The sequence below is a fragment of the Coenobita brevimanus genome, chromosome 86 (genome assembly GCF_032717465.1).
Source record: "Coenobita brevimanus isolate Jiangsu-jjx chromosome 86, ASM3271746v2, whole genome shotgun sequence".
Classification (NCBI taxonomy): domain Eukaryota; kingdom Metazoa; phylum Arthropoda; class Malacostraca; order Decapoda; family Coenobitidae; genus Coenobita; species Coenobita brevimanus.
In genome coordinates this window covers 26,665,224-26,685,697 of record NC_137039.1, presented here as the reverse complement: position 1 = coordinate 26,685,697, position 20,474 = coordinate 26,665,224, and the positions used below count along the sequence as shown (strand labels likewise).

At 43.4% G+C, this 20,474-nt stretch overlaps 2 protein-coding genes across 2 annotated transcripts in view; one reads left to right on the top strand and one right to left on the bottom strand.

The window, feature by feature from the left end:
• The window catches only part of LOC145410621 (proclotting enzyme-like), a 31,800-nt gene extending 23,738 nt beyond the window's left edge, over positions 1-8,062 (top strand). The window contains exons 7-13 of the mRNA XM_080280734.1: positions 636-772; positions 1,590-1,726; positions 1,949-2,064; positions 2,598-2,769; positions 3,106-3,350; positions 6,401-6,561; positions 7,128-8,062. Coding sequence (XP_080136860.1) covers positions 636-772; positions 1,590-1,726; positions 1,949-2,064; positions 2,598-2,769; positions 3,106-3,350; positions 6,401-6,561; positions 7,128-7,292 — 1,133 coding nt within the window. The 3' untranslated portion in view covers positions 7,293-8,062. The remainder of the gene's footprint in view (positions 1-635; positions 773-1,589; positions 1,727-1,948; positions 2,065-2,597; positions 2,770-3,105; positions 3,351-6,400; positions 6,562-7,127) is intronic.
• Positions 8,063-9,238: 1,176 nt separating this feature from the next.
• LOC145410620 (proclotting enzyme-like) lies at positions 9,239-20,414 on the bottom strand. The gene is made up of 11 exons (XM_080280733.1): positions 20,333-20,414; positions 19,357-19,404; positions 18,952-18,993; positions 17,928-18,020; positions 17,519-17,742; positions 13,805-13,941; positions 12,582-12,802; positions 11,613-11,790; positions 11,160-11,404; positions 10,215-10,375; positions 9,239-9,394 (listed from the first exon to the last, which is right to left on the bottom strand). The coding sequence occupies exons 1-11, from the start codon at positions 20,412-20,414 to the stop codon at positions 9,239-9,241; spliced, it is 1,587 nt and encodes a 528-aa protein (XP_080136859.1).
• Between the last annotated feature and the right edge of the window lie 60 nt (positions 20,415-20,474).

Below are 20,474 nucleotides of genomic sequence, written 5' to 3'. Positions count from 1 at the left end.
TTACAATAAAGTTAAGATCAATAACAGACTAAGTTAGGACTGGCTCTGAAAACTCCGGGTAAATTTGGGACTGAATTTATGTATATCATGTTCGGCGAATGTACTGTATATATGCACGGCCGTAGCCTCACACACAGTTGTACAAGCATGGTTAGACGCCAAACCAACTCTTCATTTGAACTGTCCCCTTTCCTACTGAATGCCAAAATGAATATACGTGAAATATAAATGCACAGTGCCACTCACAGTCTCTACAGCTCTCTCCCCCTTTCCCTCTTTTCTCTCCTTCCTCGTGTTCTTGCTCCTCTCTCTCTCTCTCTCTCTCTCTCTCTCTCCTTTCCCTGTATTCCTCCTCCTCTTCCTCTCTCCATGATGTTCCTCTTCCTCTCTCCTTCCTTCTCTTCTCTCCTTCTACCCTTCCTCCCCTATTTTCCTTCTGTCTTTTCCTCTCTTTCATTTGTCCCTCTATTCCCCTCTCTCTTCTTCCCCTATCTCTGATCACTGTCCCTTTCCCTTCATGCCCTCTATCCCTCTCCTTCCCCTTCCTTCTCTCTCTACTCAATCTTCCTCCTCTCCCTCTTTCCTCCACTTTTTACCTCTCCCTCTGTCCCTCGCTCTCCAATCCCTCCACCCAGACAATCCCCAGCTCTTCCAGTCGCTACCTTGGCTGGCTGAGTTGGCTAGGGGCAGAGACAACATCGCCATCCCCCGCCTCCCCGACACTCCCGCACGACAGGCAAACAAACGCTTCTTCCAGCTAGCCACGGGACAGGTGAGTAGAGGTAAAGTAGAGGGTGCTAGTCCAGGTGTCGATTCACTGGGTTCCGTTCACATTAACTCCTACAATCTCATGACGATGTTCCCTCGATCCACTCTTCCCACCACTATACTCCTTTCACATTAGCCTGGCCCAGATTTTCTTCCTTTTCAGATTATTCTTGTCTCCCAAAGATTGATGTAAGATGAGACTTTTCGAAACGAGGAGGTTAGAGAAGGCATTTACCAGCCCTTTCACTACTAACAGTTCTTTCTCTAGGTTAAATAAAATAGCTTAATGGAAGACACTTTAATGAAAAATGCGCCTTGGGATTTAAGAGTTTAGAAATGAAAAAAAAATATATGTGCAAAGGAACCAAAAGTAAGGTCCAAAAACTCCGCATATTCTCTCTCTCTCTCTCTCTCTCTCTCTCTCAGCCTGATATCGCCCACCAGCAGCTCATGTCTCGTAGCTCAGTGGCGAAAAAAGACAATACTGTGGATCTACATCATTTCCGCTCGTGCCTAGCATCATATTCTTGTGTTAACTTACTGCTACAACTCGGCCCTCAAGTTTCCTCATTTTCACATTCCATCTCTGTCTCTCCCTCCAGCCTAGAACGAATACAGTTTCCTCATATTCACCCTCCATCTCTGAGTCTTCCCTAGAATGAATACAGTTGCCTCATATTCACACTCCATCTCTGACTCTTCCTCCAGCCTAGAATGAATACAGTTGCCTCATATTCACACTCCATCTCTGAGTCTATCTCCAACCTAAAACGAATACAGTTGCCTCATATTCACACTCCATCTCTCTCTCTCTCCTCCAGCCTGACATCCCCCATCAGAACTGCGTTGCCCCAGGGTTTGAGGAGGGGCGGTGCAGGTATCTCCAGCACTGCGTCCTGCCAGAGTTTGCATCCAGCTTCAACAACTTCCTAAAATACCTCTGCTTTATCGATGGCGTGTGAGTATGTGCAGAGATGGATAGATATAGATTTAGATAGAAAGACACAGACATATATGGACAGATGCCTTACTCTGTGTGTGTGTGTGTGTGTGTGTGTGTGTGTGTGTGTGTGTGTGTGTGTGTGTGTGTGTGTGTGTGTGTGTGTGTGTATGTGTATGTGTGTGTGTGTGTGTGTGTGTGTGTAAAAATCTGGCTTTACTCATTTCTGCTTTACTGCAGGTACGTCGGTGCGTGTTGTCCCCTGAGGGTGAACCAGAACGGATTAACACCATCCACGCCCCCACCCACCACGCCCGCGCCCACACCCAGACCCACACCCGCGCCCCAGTCCAGAGGTGGGTATCAACACAGATAAAGGGAAGCATAATCAGTGTACAAAATTTCCTAACCTACCTAACCCAACCTACCTAAACCTACCTACCTAAACCTAACCCAACCTATCCCACCCTAACCTAAACTAACCAACCCCAACCTACCCAAACCTAACCCAACTCAACCCAATCCAAGCTATACTCTGTGTCATCCTTTATAATGTCTCCCAAGCTTCAGATGTGTATAAAATAGCAGTCATATCCAGGATGAAACAAAACAGAAAAACAACAGAGGGATGTAAGACAACGAAAAAGAAGAGGGCAGTAAGAAAAAGAAAGAGAAATATGGAAAAGAGGGAGGTTAAGGAAATGATGTAAAAACGAAAGAAAATAAGTAAAAGAAAAGAGAGAAGGTAAGACACAAGTAGGAATAAGAAAAAAAAAAGATACCGTAATAAAAAGGACAAAAAAATTAAAGTAAGGAAAACATGGAAAGAGTACGAAAAAAAAGAGAAATTATAAAAAAAATACCCCTCCCCTCCTCTCTCCCATTCCAGGATGCGGTATCGTAGCCAAACCCCCTCCAACACGGATCGTCGGGGGAAAGCCAGCGGATCCCCAGGAGTGGCCGTGGATCGCTGCACTCATGAGGGAAGGATCAACACAGTACTGCGGTGGCGCTCTTATTTCCGATAGACACGTGCTGACGGCGGCGCACTGTGTTGTTGGGTGAGTAGACAGAGGGGGAGATAGATAGAGAGATAGATAGACATAACGAGACTGGGTGTTACGAGGGACAATGAGAGAGAGAGAGAGAGAGAGAGAGAGAGAGAGAGAGAAACCCAAAGAATGATAATAATATGCTCAACACCAAAAGAATAACAAACCTTTTTCTAACCCGTTCTAACCAACACCATCATCTCTTCCCCAAATTCTCGCAAAACTCCAGCCTAGTCCTTCTGAGAGAGTGAGTGAGTGAGTGAGTGAGTGAGTGATTTTAGCCAAGTAATATAGAGGAAAGCACTAAAACTCCTCCTCTAACCCACACCATCTTCTCTTCCCCAGATTTTCTCAAAGCTCCATCCAAATTCGTCTGGGCGAGTACACGTTTGATCAAACCGGGGATTCTAACCACCTAGACTTCCGCGTGCTTAACATTAAACCCCACGAGGCCTACGACACCACCACCTACGTGAACGACATCGCCGTCATCACCATTGACGGGTCCACGCAATTCACCAACGACATCTGGCCCGTGTGTCTGCCGGAGGGGGATGAGCTCTACGTGGGACGACAGGCGACGGTTATTGGTGAGTCTCTCTCTCTCTCTCTCTCTCTCTCTCTCTCTCTCTCTCTCTCTCTCTCTCTCTCTCACACACACACACACACACACACACACACACACACATATCAAGCTTGTGTGTCAACTTAAAGGAGACTATTTATGTGACTACGGCAGTTCGAGTGTCTTGAATGTGTCTTTAATGTTTTTCTCATTAATCTCTCCTCTTCTGGATGATGGAACGTCCCTCAGTCACTGGCTAAGAATTTTCGGAAAAGAGGTGCTCCACTCTCGTAGACTTTAACGCAGCCTCCTATTAAGACCTTCTTTGACAGGACAGGAATAAACTATGATCGATTTGGCACCACTAGAATAAGTTTAAAAGCTTCGCATACTGAAATGAACAATAATAAACTTGGAAGCGCGCGCGCGCACACACACACACACACACACACACACACACACACACACACACACACACACACACACAAAAGGCTAACATTAAACGCTAACAGGCTTGACAACACTGCAATAAATGGTAAACAAGACACACAAAAACATGGAATCATAAACGTGACAACACGTCAAAATAACGAGCTACTCAACACTATAACAAAAATTGCAACACTGACGTAAATGACAACTGCCTACCATGGAATAGAAAAAAATGTGCATGGCACTATTAGAAAAAACCTACTGTAAATAGTTTGTACTCACTGAAATATACCATAAATGCTTTGGCAACATTAAAATAAACAATAAACAGATATGGCAGTAGTGTAATAAATGATAAAAAGCTTGGCATCACTGCAATAAATAATTAACATGGCACACTGGAGTATGAGATTATAAACACAACACTACAGAAAATTATAAAAGGATAACAAACCGTACATGATAATAAATTTGGCAACACGGACGTAAATGACACAAGAATTTCCACACAAATAATTAAGAAACTTATCGACGTAGTTAATGACAGTAGACTTGGCACCACTGCACTTAATTAAACTTGGCACCACTGCATTTAACCCCTTTAATCCGATTATCTTACCTGTTCTTGCAGTCTCCAAACGATTTTTATTTAGCACTGGAGACGCTTTTCGAAATGGAGGTTTATGAATTATTAACCCCTTTCATTAACTCTTCACCCCTATATTAAATCAAATCGTCTAGAGGCAGCAAAATAATAAATAACTGAAAAGCATGCTGGAATGCCTTGTAGAACACTTGGCAACGCCGGTGTAAATAATAGTACATTTGACAATACTGGAGAATAATATATGCTGTAATTATTAACCCACTCGCTACGAGGCAGTTTTAACTTCATTCTCTTTTCACTTGACAGTATTGGACCACTCCCACAACTTCCTTGAGTCGTGGTTGAACAAAATGCAACGTCTTAGGAATCGGTCTCCTTGGGTACTATTCAAATCAACACTCCAACCTGACTACACCTGGCCATCAATTGGGCTGAAAGGTGTTAAGTCTGTATGTCAGGTTAGAACAAACGCACTAGATTTTGTTCTTGCTACCTCCAGATGATTTTATTCAACAATGAAAGGGTTAATGAAAGTTATATCCAACCCCTCCGGCTCGGTAGGTCTTCAAAGATTAGTATAATCGTCTAGAAACAGCATTATTATTACCGAAAAAGTCGCTGGCTTGAAAGGGTACGGCTGGCAGTGGAGATCGGTAAAAATGAAAACAAAAGGAAAATGCGTCGTACGGCATCCATTGATAAAATTAAAGGCATGTAGCAACTCTGCAGGCGTAGTAAACAAAAGACGGGAATGAATGAAGTTAAATGGTTATCAATGAAAGTCAACGGCGATTGCGTACGGAGGTTCACAGCGAATGAATGAATTTAAAGGGCCAGGGTACGCCTACGAGCACGTGAATGAACACAGGATTCTCGGCATTTACAGGTGAAATAACTGTTTTCAGCGCGTTACACTCACCGTATGGTGCGCAGGGAATGCTGAAGCGTGTTTAGGTGACACTCAGTTTCGTTGATAAGAAGGAATATAGCAACACAGGGGGAAATAAAACTGAACGAACGAAGACCTTCCTCACACAAGCAGCCATCTTGTCGCTGTTGCCATATCGGTGTGTTAGCGTCTGTCAATTCTTTTAGGACCTAAACTATATCACATGTGCGTAAATGTAGGTCAGTGGAGGAGTGGGTGAGCAAGCATAAATTTGAAAAGCATGCACAAAGAAGGATAAACGTTGTAAAACTCAGAAAATGTCGGAAACTTACGAAAGGAACTTCTCCCGCTCTTGCCCACAATTATATAATGCTCCTCGATTGAGCAAAATTTAACTTTTATGATTTTCGCTGTCCAGGCATGAACAACACTTTGCCTAATACATGAACAATCGTAATTTGTTGTTTGTAGGAGGATGTGGACAGACATTTAGTATTATATTACCATTTGGCTGAAAAATAATAGCGAAAAATTATTATTTCCAAAGTGTCTGGTATCGCGCCTTGTTTGTGTCCGGGACAACAAAGTGATGCCAACTCGCGTTGACTGCAAATACATTCGTCATTTTATACCGCTCGAATATCTTTATTTATTAACTTGTATTTTTCTTTTTTTCTTTTTCTTTTTTTTACTTTTCTTCAGTTAGTCTTCTTCTCATATTAATTAAATCATAGCGTTATTCAAATTCAGTGCATATATGCGTACTAGCTAAAGTAAGGCTTGACATAGACCATTTTTTAACGAGCAGCACAAAACTGTAGCTGTCTCTCCATGTTATGACCACCCAGGCGATTTTTGTCACCTACTAGCGATTCCTAGAGACTCATAACGAGGGTTGCTAGTATCAGGAAAAACTAGCACAGAATGACAAGCAATGAACGCACGTGATAGTCTCTGGGAGACAGTGACCATTGTCCGCAACAGATTGACGATTTACGACTCTACGCTGCGCGTGGTCGGATCAAATTATAACTGGATGCGGAGCATTACGCTGTAGATGACTATAAGGCTGTGGACCAACCTAACTTAATGTAACCTAATCTGACTTAACCTACCTCCAACGCTAACTTTCTCTACTGTGTTCTAGGCTGGGGTACGATCTACTACGGTGGCCCTGTGTCATCTACGCTTCAGGAGGTCACTATACCGGTGTGGACTAACCAGGAATGTGATGCCGCCTACGACCAGGACATCATCGACAAGCAAATATGTGCCGGCGCCAAGGACGGGGGCAAAGACTCCTGCCAGGTAAAAATGAATGAGATTACTACGGTGAGAAGTACAGGGATAAGTACAAGCAGAAGTACCCAGTTGGGGAGAAAAGTACTGTAGTGAGGGGGCAGGCGGTTGTTACGCTGAATGTGAATGAAAGAGTGACTGGTTGCTAATTACTCTTGTGGTATAAATTAGATATCATTGGAGGCTCTTGTTATCGCGTGCAAACCCCGTGACCACGCACCAAGCACTTTGTGTGATTAGATTTCATGTAAGGCTGCTAGGAAATTGCACATGTTCTTGCCTAAGTAAACATTTTATCAGTAAAGACTGTTATTATTATTATTATTATTATTATTATTATTATTATACTTTGAGCACCAGTTATGATTAATAACATCCATAGTGTATAATTAAGCCAAGTCACTACATTAGGTAACATATCGTATGTTTGTATTTATGAATTTGTCTCAGCCCACCTGTTCAAAAGGGGTTCGGTTGGGATGATCACTGTAATGTTACTTTCTGTTCCTTGTCTTCCCCAGGTACTCCGTTACTTGCCGTCCTCTGTCACTAATCCTCCTGTTTCTCTTGCACAGGGTGACAGCGGCGGCCCCCTTCTGGTGCAGCAGGGTGGGGCCAACAGGTGGGCGATGATCGGCGTGGTGTCGTGGGGGATCAGGTGTGCAGAGCCGGGCAATCCTGGCGTCTACACCAGAGTATCAGCGTATAGAGACTGGATCAGGGCGGCCATGCAGGGGTAGAAGAGGAAGAGGACGAGGTAGAGGAAGAGGAGGAGGAGAGGGAGGAAGAGGAAGAGGAGGAGGAAGAAATGGAGAGAGGACAAGAACGAGATTGAAGAGTAAGCACGTAGGGACCAGATCAAGGTGGTCATGCAAGGAGAAATTAAGGAATAATGATTTTGATAATCAAGAAAAAAAGGGAGGAGGGAGAGAAAAGGAGAAAAATACAGAAAAGAAAGATGGGGAAGAGGAGAGACTGGAAAGAAAAAATGAAGACAAGGAGGAAGAAACGGCAGAGAGAAGAAGAGACGGAGAAACAAATACTCAGCAGCGAGAGAGAAAAACAGAGAGAGAGAGAGATTAACACTGAAAATTTACGGGACAAATACGAATAAAAACAGAACAAGGGAAAGAAAACGTGATAAAACTGTGAGAGGGGGACTTAGAGAGACATAAGTTATATTATACACATAGGATATACGTACACATTTCTCTATCAAGAATGGATCAAAAATATAAACAAAACGAAAATAAGGAGAGGTCAGTATATTAAGAGACATTCACAAATTATTTTTACCGGATGAAATAAATACAAAAATTACCACTTTTTTATTGTTTTTTTTTTTATTTAATGACAAATCAAAAGACAAAAAAAAAAAAATACTGTTACTCTAGAAGTAGATGTAGTACCTCTAAAAAGAATGTAGGAAATGTTATAATTATGTAGTGAGTAAGGTGTGTTTTGTGTATGTAAAGTCGACATTTTTAAAAGATGATAGTAACAATTTTTAAACCGCTTTTTATTTGTGTGTTTCAATTTCCTACATACACAATATTCCCTTCACTTTATCTTGGCGTAAAATTATCATCCATCTTGAATGCTGAGATGTAGCAAGAGATTAACACTAGAATATGATGCTAGTCATGAAGAAGTGGTATAGGAAAAGGATATAGAGCCATAGTATTATCTTATTCTGCCTTTAAACTACGTCAAATAAACGGCAAAAGGGTGAAAAATCTCTGCCAAGTTAAAATGAATGAAGTATAGATTTGGTAATTTCTAGGACAGAGGTTGTGCCACTATAATTTGTTTTCATTTGACGGAACTGGACCACTACCACAACTTCAATACCAAGTCGAGGATGTGTGAAATTCCATGAGCCTTAGTTATGAAACAGGAATGAGTCTCCTTGGTTACTAGTCAGATCAACCCTCCAATCTCATGACCGAATCTAGCACATTGGTAAAGGGGGGTTGGGGAGTGCTTCTAATTATCACTTACTCCATTTAAGCAGTCAAATAAAAATGCGTTATTATTATTATTATTATTTGCATTAATTGGACGAGAGAGAGAGAGAGAGAGAGAGAGAGAGAGAGAGAGAAATAGAGAGAGAGAGAGAGAGAGAGAGAGAAATAGCAGCATCGGAGTGAAGTGGTTGATCTTGCTCTTACATGGTGCCAGGATAAATACACACACACATTCAATGATGGCTTTTATTAGCAAAGATTAAATTACTAAAAATACATTACTAACCTACTTTACTGTATGTCATTTCAAAGCTTCTCCTCCTCTTCCGTGCATCCATTACTATTTTTCTTTTGCTTGTGTGTTCGTCTGTCTGTCTCATACTCTTCCCACTCTTTTTCATGCCTTCCCTCCTCCTACCTATTTTCCCTCTCTCCCTCACTCCATCTCTTCCCTCCATCCTTCTCTCTTTCCCCGTCATCCTTCCCTTTCAACTATCTTCCCTCCACATCCCTTCTTTACTATACTACTTTTCCCAACATCCCTTCCTTCCTCTCTTTCCCCCATCCCTTCCTCCCTCTCTTCCCCCCATCCCATCCTCCCTTTCTTCCCTCCATCCATCTCTCTCTCTCCTCCAACCCTTCTTCCCTCTCTCAGTTCCCCCTCCCCCTTCCCTCTGTCTCTCCTCACTCCCCCTCCCAGCCCCCTACCACCCCCCACATTACACATTCTCCCCTAGCCAGGTCATAAAGCTGCCCACTCTCGTGTACACCCCTGGTTTGCCCGGTTCAGCACACTTGGTACCAAAACTCACCAGACCCACCACCTCCCAGCGTCCCGTGGGGCTGTGGTACATCATGGGGCCACCGCTGTCGTCCTGGCCGGCAGAAGAGATAGGGTTAGGGAAGGAAGAGGGGACGCACAGAGAGAGAAGAGAGGAAAGGAAAGAGAGAGGGCAAAAGATGAAAGGGAAAGAGAGAAGAGGGAAAAAGGTGTAAGAGAGTCCCACAATATCCTCTTAGAGAGGTAGGGTCGCAGACCTACTATCCATTTCAGACCCCATGAAGCATCGTTTTTCGCAAATATGTTCTAAACAAACAGTTGGATCAATATGACATTTTAGCACAGCTTGTTTGACACCGTCCCCTAATTTATGGCACTACAGTGCATTGCCAAGTGTGTTTCATTAAGGAGTTTACTCCTGGCTTTGAAGTAGAAGCTGGCCAGAGCCAAGAAGACATTCGGACAGGGGAAGGTTTTACGTGACGTAGTTGTGACGTGTATCACTCCACTACCTACCCCTCCACTCCCGTCTTCCCCTGTCCGAATGTCTACTCGGCTCTGGCCAACTTCGCCTTCAAAGCCAAGAATAAACTCCTTAATGAAACACACTTGGCAATGCACTGTAGTGCCATAAATTAGGGGACGATGTCAAACAAGCTGTGCCAAAATGTCATATTGAGTAAGTTATTGCAGTCAGAATATTAAGCATCGTTGCCTACTATGTGTCATGAAAATTTGGTCTACCCATAGGACAAAAGTTACCCAGCCAATCAGAGGCAACTGATAAGAGAATTAAAGATGTACCGTCAAGTTGCCTAGCATTTATCTGACCAACACTAACTTACCTAACTCAAAATAACCTTATCTAACCTGATCTAACTTGACCTACCCTAACCTAACCCAACCCCTCTCACCTGGCACGCATCCTTGCCTCCATTCTGAAAGCCGGCACATATCATGGAGTCCCTGATGGGCTGCTGGTACGCCTGGTCGCAGTCTGAGTTGGTCCACACAGGAAGCCTTACCTGACGAAGTACCGGTGACACTGGACCGTCGTACCGTACCGCACCCCACCCTGTGAAGAAGGAGAAGTAGTAGTAGAAGAAAAAGAAGAAGAAGAAGAAAGAGAAGAAGAAGAAAGAGAAGAAAAGGAAGAGGAGGAGGAGGAGGAGGAAAAACAGAAAATAAGAAGAACAAGAACAAGAAGAAGAATGAAAGAAAGACGGAAAGAAAGAAGACAAACTGCGTTTCTAGAGTACACGAGAACCATAAGCTCCTTCAATACGGTGACACATTAAGATTTACGTTTTTCATGAGGTTATATTCAGGTGAGGGGAGACTTTTTCAACTGCAGGAGGTTGGACATAGCAATCAACAACTCCATCATAGCTTGAGAGTCACCTACAACTGAGGGAAGTCGTCTGAATGGGGTTAGCGTCCTCGTATAGCCTATCCCCCCTCCCTATCCTTCTGTGGAATAGGGGTGAAGGGCTCAGGATTGATTTGTACTTGGCTGGGATAACTTAAGAAACGATTGGTGTTGGTTGGGATACGTCTGAAGAGTTTTTTAAGTGACTGGGGTGGCCTGGAAAAAGACTGGTATAAGCTGGGATGGGTTGGAATAGGGTTTAAGGATCGAGATGGCATGTGAAATATTCTTTAGACAGACTAATAGACTGATTGACTGACTGGCTAAATGAATGCATGGCGTAGACTACTGAATAATGGAGTGACTGACTGATCAACAATAGGACACAGAGAGATGGCCGACGAGTAACAGATGTTTTCCCACTGACTCTTTGACTAACTGACTGACATAGATTGAGAGATAAACAGACCAAAAGACACACGAATCCTACCAGCAACAGTAATCATCTTCCCATCCAGCAGTTCATTCTCGAGGGGCAGACATATAGGCCTCACAAAGCCTCCTATAGTCACGGGTATGGCCAGGGTGAGGAGGGCGATGTCGTTGTTAAAGTTCCTGGCTTCGAACTGCGGGTGGGTGAGGAAGTTCAAGACTCGGTGGTTGGCGTGCGGTGATTCGTCGGTTCGGTTGAAGTTGTGTTCGCCCACTCGTACCCAGATGTCGCGTTTGTCGAACCTGTTGGGGAGGGGAGAGGGTTGGAGATGTAGCAATTACGGTGGAAATGAAATGGAGAAAAGGTTATTATATCTCTTAAAGAAACAAAAATTATATATTACTCTGCAATAGGACTTCTACCACCACCACCACCACTATTAATACTACTACTACCAGCACCACTACTACTATTACTACTACTACTACTATCATCACCAGCATCACTCACCCAGCGATACAGTGCGCAGCGGTGATGACGTGTGAGGATGATATCAGCGCACCACCGCAGTAATTGTTGGGCACGGCATTTCTGCGCATCACCGCCACCACCCACGGGAATTCCCCAGGCTTCGTACCCACCCCGCCCACGATACGGGTGTCTATGCTCTCTGTAGTTATTCCACATGCTGAGGGAAGAAGGAGAGGGAGGATGAATTGGTGTCTGTTTGAGATGAAGGGATGGTGATGACTGTGGTGGCGATGATGATGATGATGATGATAATGATGACAGTTCCATTCTATCATCATCGTTTTCTTAAATATCGACTTGGTAGGAGCTTTGTGTCTAATTATATAACCTTCTGGGAATATCTGATCAACACACATCCCCTTCTTACAACTAAAACCACTCTATTCATCACTCACCAGAAAGTATGCTATATTCTTTGCCTTCCTTAAAGCCATTCTTCCATATACCTTTCCTACAACACTCGGTAGACTTTCACCACGATTATTTTGCCCCCACTTCCATCACCTTTACTTTTGCACAGAGGAACAGTCAAAGTTTTTTTTCCACTCATCAAAGCTTTCTCATGTATTTCCAACAAAGACTTCATTCCATTCTCTCCAGTATTTTATATTATCTTTCCATGTACCCCGTCACCTCTTGCTACCTTCTCATTCTTTCACCCTCTTAGGAACATTCTTCATTTCTGCCAGTGTTACTTTCTCAACCATCTCTTTTTATGGTTTATTCACGCTACTGCAAGACGTTTTTATCAGGGTTAAGAAGGCTCATTAGTAGTAAAATATATTAGGACTAAATCTAACCACTACTATTTGAGTTGTATATCTAGGTTCAATGGAAATGTTTAGATAGCAAAAATACAGTAAGAGAGAGAGAGAGAGAGAGAGAGAGAGAGACGTCATCGTTCTGAAGACACTAAGAAAAGAACTGTAAACACCAAATCACACCAACCAATGTTTCCCGTCAGTTTCTCCTGAAGTGAAGATGCTGATGTCTGTGGCTGTGTAGATATCTGTGACTGAGAGGTTGGCTGTAGCTGCTGTGAGTTCTGAGTGTTGGGCTGTGGTGCTGGCTGTGGCTGTGGCTGTGGTGGCTTTATGGATGGCTCCGGCTGTGGCAGAGGCTCTGGCTGTAAGGCGCTGCGTGAGGTTGGACAGCACACGCCAATGAAGCTGAAGAACACAGAAATATTATACTCATTTGCACACACACACACACACACACACACACACACACACACACACACACTTGTACACTCGGCGGATAAAGTACATGTAATTCCTCTCGCTATGCTATTTTAATCGTGTACCCATCACACCCAGTTTATTTATTTCTGCCTGGGAGAAAATACATGTGTAATTCTTTGTGCTTGCCTCTCTTTCGTTTTCCTATCAGCCACACTCTTCATCATAACTAGTCCCTCAGAGGCGATCTTGCAGTTATTGACTTTGTACAGGGGTTTTATTGGCCTCTGTGTAGAGTTCAGTTCTCATGTGTGTGGGGTTCACGATATATACCTGCTAAACGGGAAAAAAATATAGTCTTTCACTCTCTCCTCCTTTCACTGACTCCCTTCACACTCTCTTTGCTGCCGTGCTACATAACTTCCTTTACTAACGCCACTACATATCATTGCTCTTCTGAACTCCCTGTCTGCATGTATTTTACTATGACAGGACACACCACTTGTCTAGCCACACACTCTTTTTGTATTCTGCACGCTAATGCAGTCTGGCGAGATTTCAGTACAAGACAGACGTAGTAGTAGTAGTAGTAGTAGTAGTAGAAGGAGGAGGAGGAGGAGGAGGAGGAGGTGGGGGAGTTAGAGGAGGAGGAAGGAGGGAGGAGGAGGAAGGAGGGAGGAGGAGGAAGGAGGGAGGAGGAGGAAGGAGGGAGGAGGAGGAGGAGGAGGAGGTGGGGGAGTTAGAGGAGGAGGAAGGAGGGAGGAGGAGGAGGAGGAGGAGGAGGAGGAGGTGCAGCCCCAGGTTCAATTGAAATGTGAACTCAATGAACTGCAGGCCGGTTACCATAATTCACCCTCTGCGGGATGGCGAAGGATATGAGGGACGTTTACATAACCAACCAGCACATTTGGCCTGCTACGTGGGTGCCACCACATGCAGACGACCCTCTCCAGCAGCACAGTATAAGAGACAAGTACTGTATGTACTCACGTGCTCTGGATGATGCAGGCGTACTGGAGGAAGACTTTGTAGTTGTTTCTGAACTCCGGCAGGATACAGTGGACTAGATGGCGACAGTGGCCCGCCTCTGCTGTGGGGGTCTGGCAGGACTGGTATGCAAAGTCAAGCTGGAGGATGTTAACTTAGATTAGAACAGGATAGATTAGGCTAGGAGTGGTAAGCAGCTATCCAGTCAAACCAGTCAGATAAAGGTTCGGCCGCCTTCACCCACCCTCTGAGAAATAATCACTTTTTCGTACTTAGGTGCTGATGAAGATAGGTTTGGGTTCATCCTTCATTATTTATCTGTATTTACCTATAACCTGACTCCTTAATTCATGAACAAATCATCGCCATGTCACCCCGGGCTCCGTCATCACACTGCCTCTCCTCCAACTCACACTTCCCTCATAAATCTCACCACTAACCTCATGCACACCTCCATTAATACAGATTTATGCTTTGTTACCAACAGAGGCCCCAGATTAGAACCCCGGAACACTCCCAAAACAAAGTGAAGTGCGGCAGGAATTTGACCCATCACTGGAGGACGTTCAGGGAGCTCTTGCCTTTCCTGACACTGAAAGGGCTCTCCCTCCGTGCTAAGGAATCTTTGTATACGGCATGTGTTAGGAGTATAATCTGTATGGTACTGACACCTGGGCAGTAAAGGAAGAGGATATTCGTAGGCTCAAACGTACAGATATGACAATGATTTGATGGATGTGTAGTGCGTCCTTCAATGTGAGGCCTGGGGGGGAGGGTAGGTTTACGATTGAAGAGTTGAGAGGAATGGTGGGACCAGAGTGTATTGGTGGGTTGACTGGGATGGTTCGGGCATGTGAATAGGATGGAGGATGAAAATTTGGTGCGGAAAGTGAAAAGTGTGAACGTCGGGGGTAGGGCTGCGAGAGGCGGACCGAAAAAGACTTGGGACAAGGTCATAGAGTGTGACTTCAGGGACAGGGAACTGAATAGGGAGGCTGCCAGAGATCGATCAGCCTGGAGATCCGCCATTAGGTGACAAAGGCCGACGCACGCAAGTACACTGGAGTCTTTATAAACGGTACGACTAGTAATCAATAACAAACATGCAAGCAGATTTAAAACAGACATATCTCCTTGTGATGGGTAACATGTCTGCTCCTGTGTCCCCGTTCCCTATGCCTACATTGATGCTCTGTGTTCTTTTTGCTCTAACTTGCTTCTAGTGACTCAGCATCCAGTCCACCATCTTCTAACTCAGCATCCAAACCATCATTTTCTTCTACATCTTCTTTGCCTTATTCCCAGTAGGGGCCGGCTTTTTTTTTTTTTTCAACTCCTCCACTGCCTTCTTTTTACCCTGCCCCTCCCCCGCAAACCCAGATCATCATTCTCATCACCATCACAGTTCATTTCTTTCTCTTTCACTGAATCCTTAGGCCATCATCATCATCATCATCATCTTTTTCCTTTACAGAATTTTTACACTATCATCCTCATCCTCATCCTCATCATCATCATCATCATCATTATTACCAAAGCTAAGCTCTTTTTCCTTTCACAGAATTTTTACACTAACATCATCATCATCATCATCATCATAATCATCACAGTTATCATCATCATCATTACTATCATGAACACCAGCACCATCATCATTACATTTAAGCTCTTTCACCTTCACAGAATCCATCATCATCATCATCATTATCAAGCTCTTTCTCCTTCACAAAATCCCTACTCCATCATCACCATCGTCATCATCATCATCATCATCATAATCATCATCATCATCACCTATTTTTTACGCTATCACAGGTGTCATTAAAAAACTGGTAGCCAATTGGAGCTCATTTATTAAGAATTTTGTAGCCAATCAGTGGAAATGGCCGCTTAGGAATGTAGGACTAGGAGCTGAAAATATCTACATGGATAATTTTCGTAATATCAACATAAATCACTCTTAAAATGGGTAAATATCGTGTGAAAATTGCTTTGAAACGATATCAGGTAATTACTGAACAATATTACCCTTCGACTTAGCCGTTAATAAGGAAAGTACGATATTGAAGACTGTCTATTTTTTCAGTGTTTGAGAAATTGCTTATTATTTTCCTTATCTTTACGGCTAAATCAAAACATAATATCGTTCAATAAGTAATTAATATTACGTCAAAGCAATTTTCACCCGATACTTACTCATTTTAATACGATCTATGCTAATGTTACGAAAATTATCAGTCAGTATTTTTTCAGCTTGTAGACCAGGAATGGAACATATTTACGATCGATTCCCTGTCGTTACTTAAGATTTTTTTTTGAACTAGACATGGGAAAATTATTTACACGCTCTTCCCTGATCTTCCTACAGAAAAAAGTTATAACCTAGAGTAGTTTTCATCTCGTACTTGAGGTTAATTTAGGAAGTTAGAACTGCAGACGGAAGAAGATTAAACAGCCTCCTTCTCCTTCCTGCAATTCAAAACCCGAGTTACGACAGGGAAGTGATCGTTAGGTAAGTTTGTGAATCCTGGTCTCGCAAGTGGCCAATTTTAGGTGGGGGTCAGGCGATGGGGGGGGGATGGGGGGACCTCCTATGCCTAAAAAAAAAAAAAAAAGGAGAAAGAAAAATTTATTAGCCATAGCAAGAGATTCATTATTTTTATTTCCTTATTTTGTATTTTTCTGAATGAATAAGTAATAAGGATGGCCATTTTTCATTATTTTTTAGTTTATTGTTGCATGTGTTTCTCTTACTTTATGACTGGTTGATGGGGAAAAAATGATGTTAAGTTAGAAATCTTTTAAAATATCTAAAAACGAAAGATAGTGCTAGAAAAAGGAGAAGAAGAAGAGGATGATGATGATAATGATAATGATGATGATGATGACGATGAAGAAGAGAGAGAAGGAGGTTGAGGAAGAGGAGGAGGAGGAAAAGGACGAGGACGAGGACGAGGATGAGGACGAGGACGAGGACGAGGACGAGGAGGACGAGGAGGACGAGAAGAAGAAGAAGAAGAAGACGATGATGATGATGATGATGACGTCTTAATTATCTGCCTATCGAACAGACGAAGGTCATTTAGGCAGAAAACCAGTCTCTTCATGCAGTCCCAGTTTTCCGAAGAGGACGACTCACAACCGCTGATGTTATATGCAGGTCCCTAATTATGCCATAGGCCCTATATTTAAAACCTTATCATTTATTCCACGGGTGCTGGAGAGGGGCGCCTTCATGTGGTGGCACTGATATAACCGGGTGGATCAGCTGCCTGGTTATTCAAACGTCCATCACCTACAGTACTTCCCAATATCCCACAGTGAGGATGGTGGACTGCAGGAGGGGGGCAACTTCAGCCTGCAGTCCACTGGGTTCGGATTTCAGATGAACTGCGGGCTACTACTACTACTACTACTACTACTACTACTATATTCCATGCTGACAGTTGTTATTATGCCTTTACATCAATCTAAATTCTTAACCATTTTTGTTTCTAGCTCAACAAGGATCCCAAGCTCAGTTAATGCTCAGGTGTAGTCAGACTGGACGGCAGATGCGTATAGTAACCAAGGAGACTCATTCCCACCTCTTAACTAAGGCTTCCTGAGGCCCAGCAGTCCTCATAGGTGCAATATTTTGGCTCACACGACGTCACATGTCACCAGTTGGACACTGACACCGAACAGTCTATACTGAATCATTTTATCCACACTAACCTGGCCCTGACCAACGTTGAGGCGGGCGAAGGCAGAGATATCAGGCTGCTGCTGCTGAAGGATTTGCTGCTGCTGTATCTGCTGCTGCTGTATCTGCTGCTGCTGAATCTGCTGTTGAATCTGCTGCTGCTGGAACTGGTGCTGCTGCTGCTGGAACTGCTGCTGCTGTTGTTGCTGCAGGAGCTGCTGTTGCTGCGCGAACTGGAAGGCTTCGTGCAGGCCGGCTGAAAATATGTACAGTACGTAAATAAATAAATACATAAATAAATCAATAATAATGCATGAATACATGAATAAAGAATTTGAAGAGATGGTTTCAGTTTTGTGCTTAACTTCTTTTTTGTTTTTATTTTTACAGCTTTTGTTTACTACTACTACTACTACTACTACTACTACTACTACTACTCACCCGCATGGCCAGGGGCGTGTTGTGTGAGGTGAAGGTGAGATGACCCCAGGCCACCTGTGTTATGCACTGGCTCGTACTGGCCGGTGTAGGGATCTGCGGGGAGAAGAAAAAGATTTAGGACTGCATTCTTAGGGGACACGTCAGCTGCAGCCGCCTGTCATGATGCAAGGAAGTCTAACTGCGGGGCGCAAAAACCTAACTGGGGGGAAATTCGTCCCCAGCTTTTCCCCCAACGTTTATAATTATTCGCCCCACACGGTGCAAACCTGGCCAAGGCTGGCAAAAACAGAGTTTGAATTTTAAAACTGTTGTGAGGACAAGTTTTTGTGGTAGTTGGTGGTGCCCATCATCCACTCACTCGATGCAGCGCTGAAAGTCACTTACTATGCTGGATGGTTATCCTGTGACCAAATGACCGTGGTGGTTTAGTGTGCTAAGGCCATCCTACCGGATTAAGTCCTTAAGGGCTTACATCAGAAAGACGCTGGGTTTTATTACTCGAGTAGTGAGGCAGGTCACTCTTGCCTTAAATGTGGGGACTGAATGGTCTAGCCCAGGACACCTTCGCTCCTGATGAGGGAAAAAAGGATTAGATAACGATGGGTGGATGGATGGACGAGTTATAGGCGGATGCTCCTTTTAAGGGCGGGCGGTTGCGTCTATGGGCATGTATTCTAGGTGGCTTTGGAGATTTCTGTGCACGTTTTCCTTAGCGATTTATTTTTCATGTTACTCCTCAACATTCACTGTGGTGGTGTGTGGTAATGCAGTGGTGTGTGGTGGTGTATGGTAGTGTGGTGATGTGAGGTGGTGTATGGTTGTGTGGTGATGTGTGAGTGTGTGATGATGTGAGGTTGTGTGGCGATTCCTAAAACAGCTTTACCTCCGAGCATCTGCATCTCTCGCAAATGCTATCGTAAATTAAACAAACTCGAACCATTATCCTCAAAACAAACACAGAATTTTGTACCCTCTGAAACAACGTTGGTACAGAGAAGTGGCATTAAAAAAGAAAAATACTCACTCTTGCGGAACTTTTGTGGCGAGATGTCGTCGGGGAAGAACGCTGAAGAGAGAAAGGAAGGAAAATTAGAGAGACATAATTATAGCACCTCACTTATGTACGTTTGTTGGCTGTAGCAGGAAGTAATGATACCAGTTTGCTTCTTCGCATGCTACGAGTACATGACACATTATCTTTTATTTTTTTATTTTTTATTTTTTTTATTTTTTTTTTTTTTAAGATCACCATCATTATCCTAAGTGACTCTATATTGCTTTAAAAATGCACAAACTTGTAGAAAGATATTTTGGGTTACATTCAGAGCAGTAATTAATTTTAGAAGTAATGGAAGTTATTTTATTTTTCTGTTAATAATAATGATAAAGATTCTACTCTCATTACTTCACTGCACACAAGAGCTGTTACCTGGAATGCCGGATCCATGATGGCCGCCGAAACCTCCATGGGGCGACACTGTAGAGAAAGAGAGAGAGAAATAGAGACTGTGTAGGAGAGAGCAAGAGGATGCTGGAGTGGGTGAGAGGGAGCAACAGGGAGTGGAAGTGAGTACGAGGGAGTAACACGGTGTGGGAGAAAGAACACCATCATCAACATCATCATCATCATCATTAATCCAACCATATTTCCCATTAATATATAGGGTGGAGTGCTTGAGAGGGACGCCTTCATGTGGTGGCACCGATATACCCAGGCGGCGCTACTGCCTGGTTATGCAAACGTCCCTCCACTACTTCCCTATCCGAGGAACAAAAGGAGGGTGGACTGCAGGAGATAGGGCAACTTAATCCTGCAGTCCACCGGGTTCATATTTCACATAAAATAATAAAAAAAATAGTACCCTTTGAGGTGTGAATATATCGGTGAAATCTGGCTGAACTTTGAAAATATACATAAACTACAAGTAAAAAACATAGTGAAAGCATCCATCATCAATTCACTCGATGTAATGCTGCTTTCAGGTGATTCTACACTGAGTGACAAGTCAAATGGTTTCTTTTAAGTCAGGAAACAATTTACTAAGCTGGGCGGTAATCATATAACCAAATGACTCAACAGGAATGAGTCTGTATTGGTTTACATCCGAGGGGAGTTGGGGTTTAGTGCTCACATAATGCCAACCAGGGATTAGTGAGGTTGGTTACCCCTACCTTAAATGTTGGGACTAAGTTGCCTAGCCCCAGGTTCTTATGCTCCTGATGGGGGAAAAAAGGACTGGATGATGGATGCATAAAAAGACATTTCCATTATACAGCGAGGTTAATATATATATATATATATATATATATATATATATATATATATATATATATATATATATATATATATATATATATATATATATATATATAAGACGGAGAAAAAACCAAGGATAGTGGCTTACAGTGTCTGGCCTGCTCTCCCTGCCCCTCGCTGACCGCCACCACCACCGCCATCACCACCACAGCCGTCACCACCACCCTCATCTCGCCTGGGGGGGGGGGAGAAAGGTGGAGATTAGAGAACCCAGAATTTTATGTTTGGCA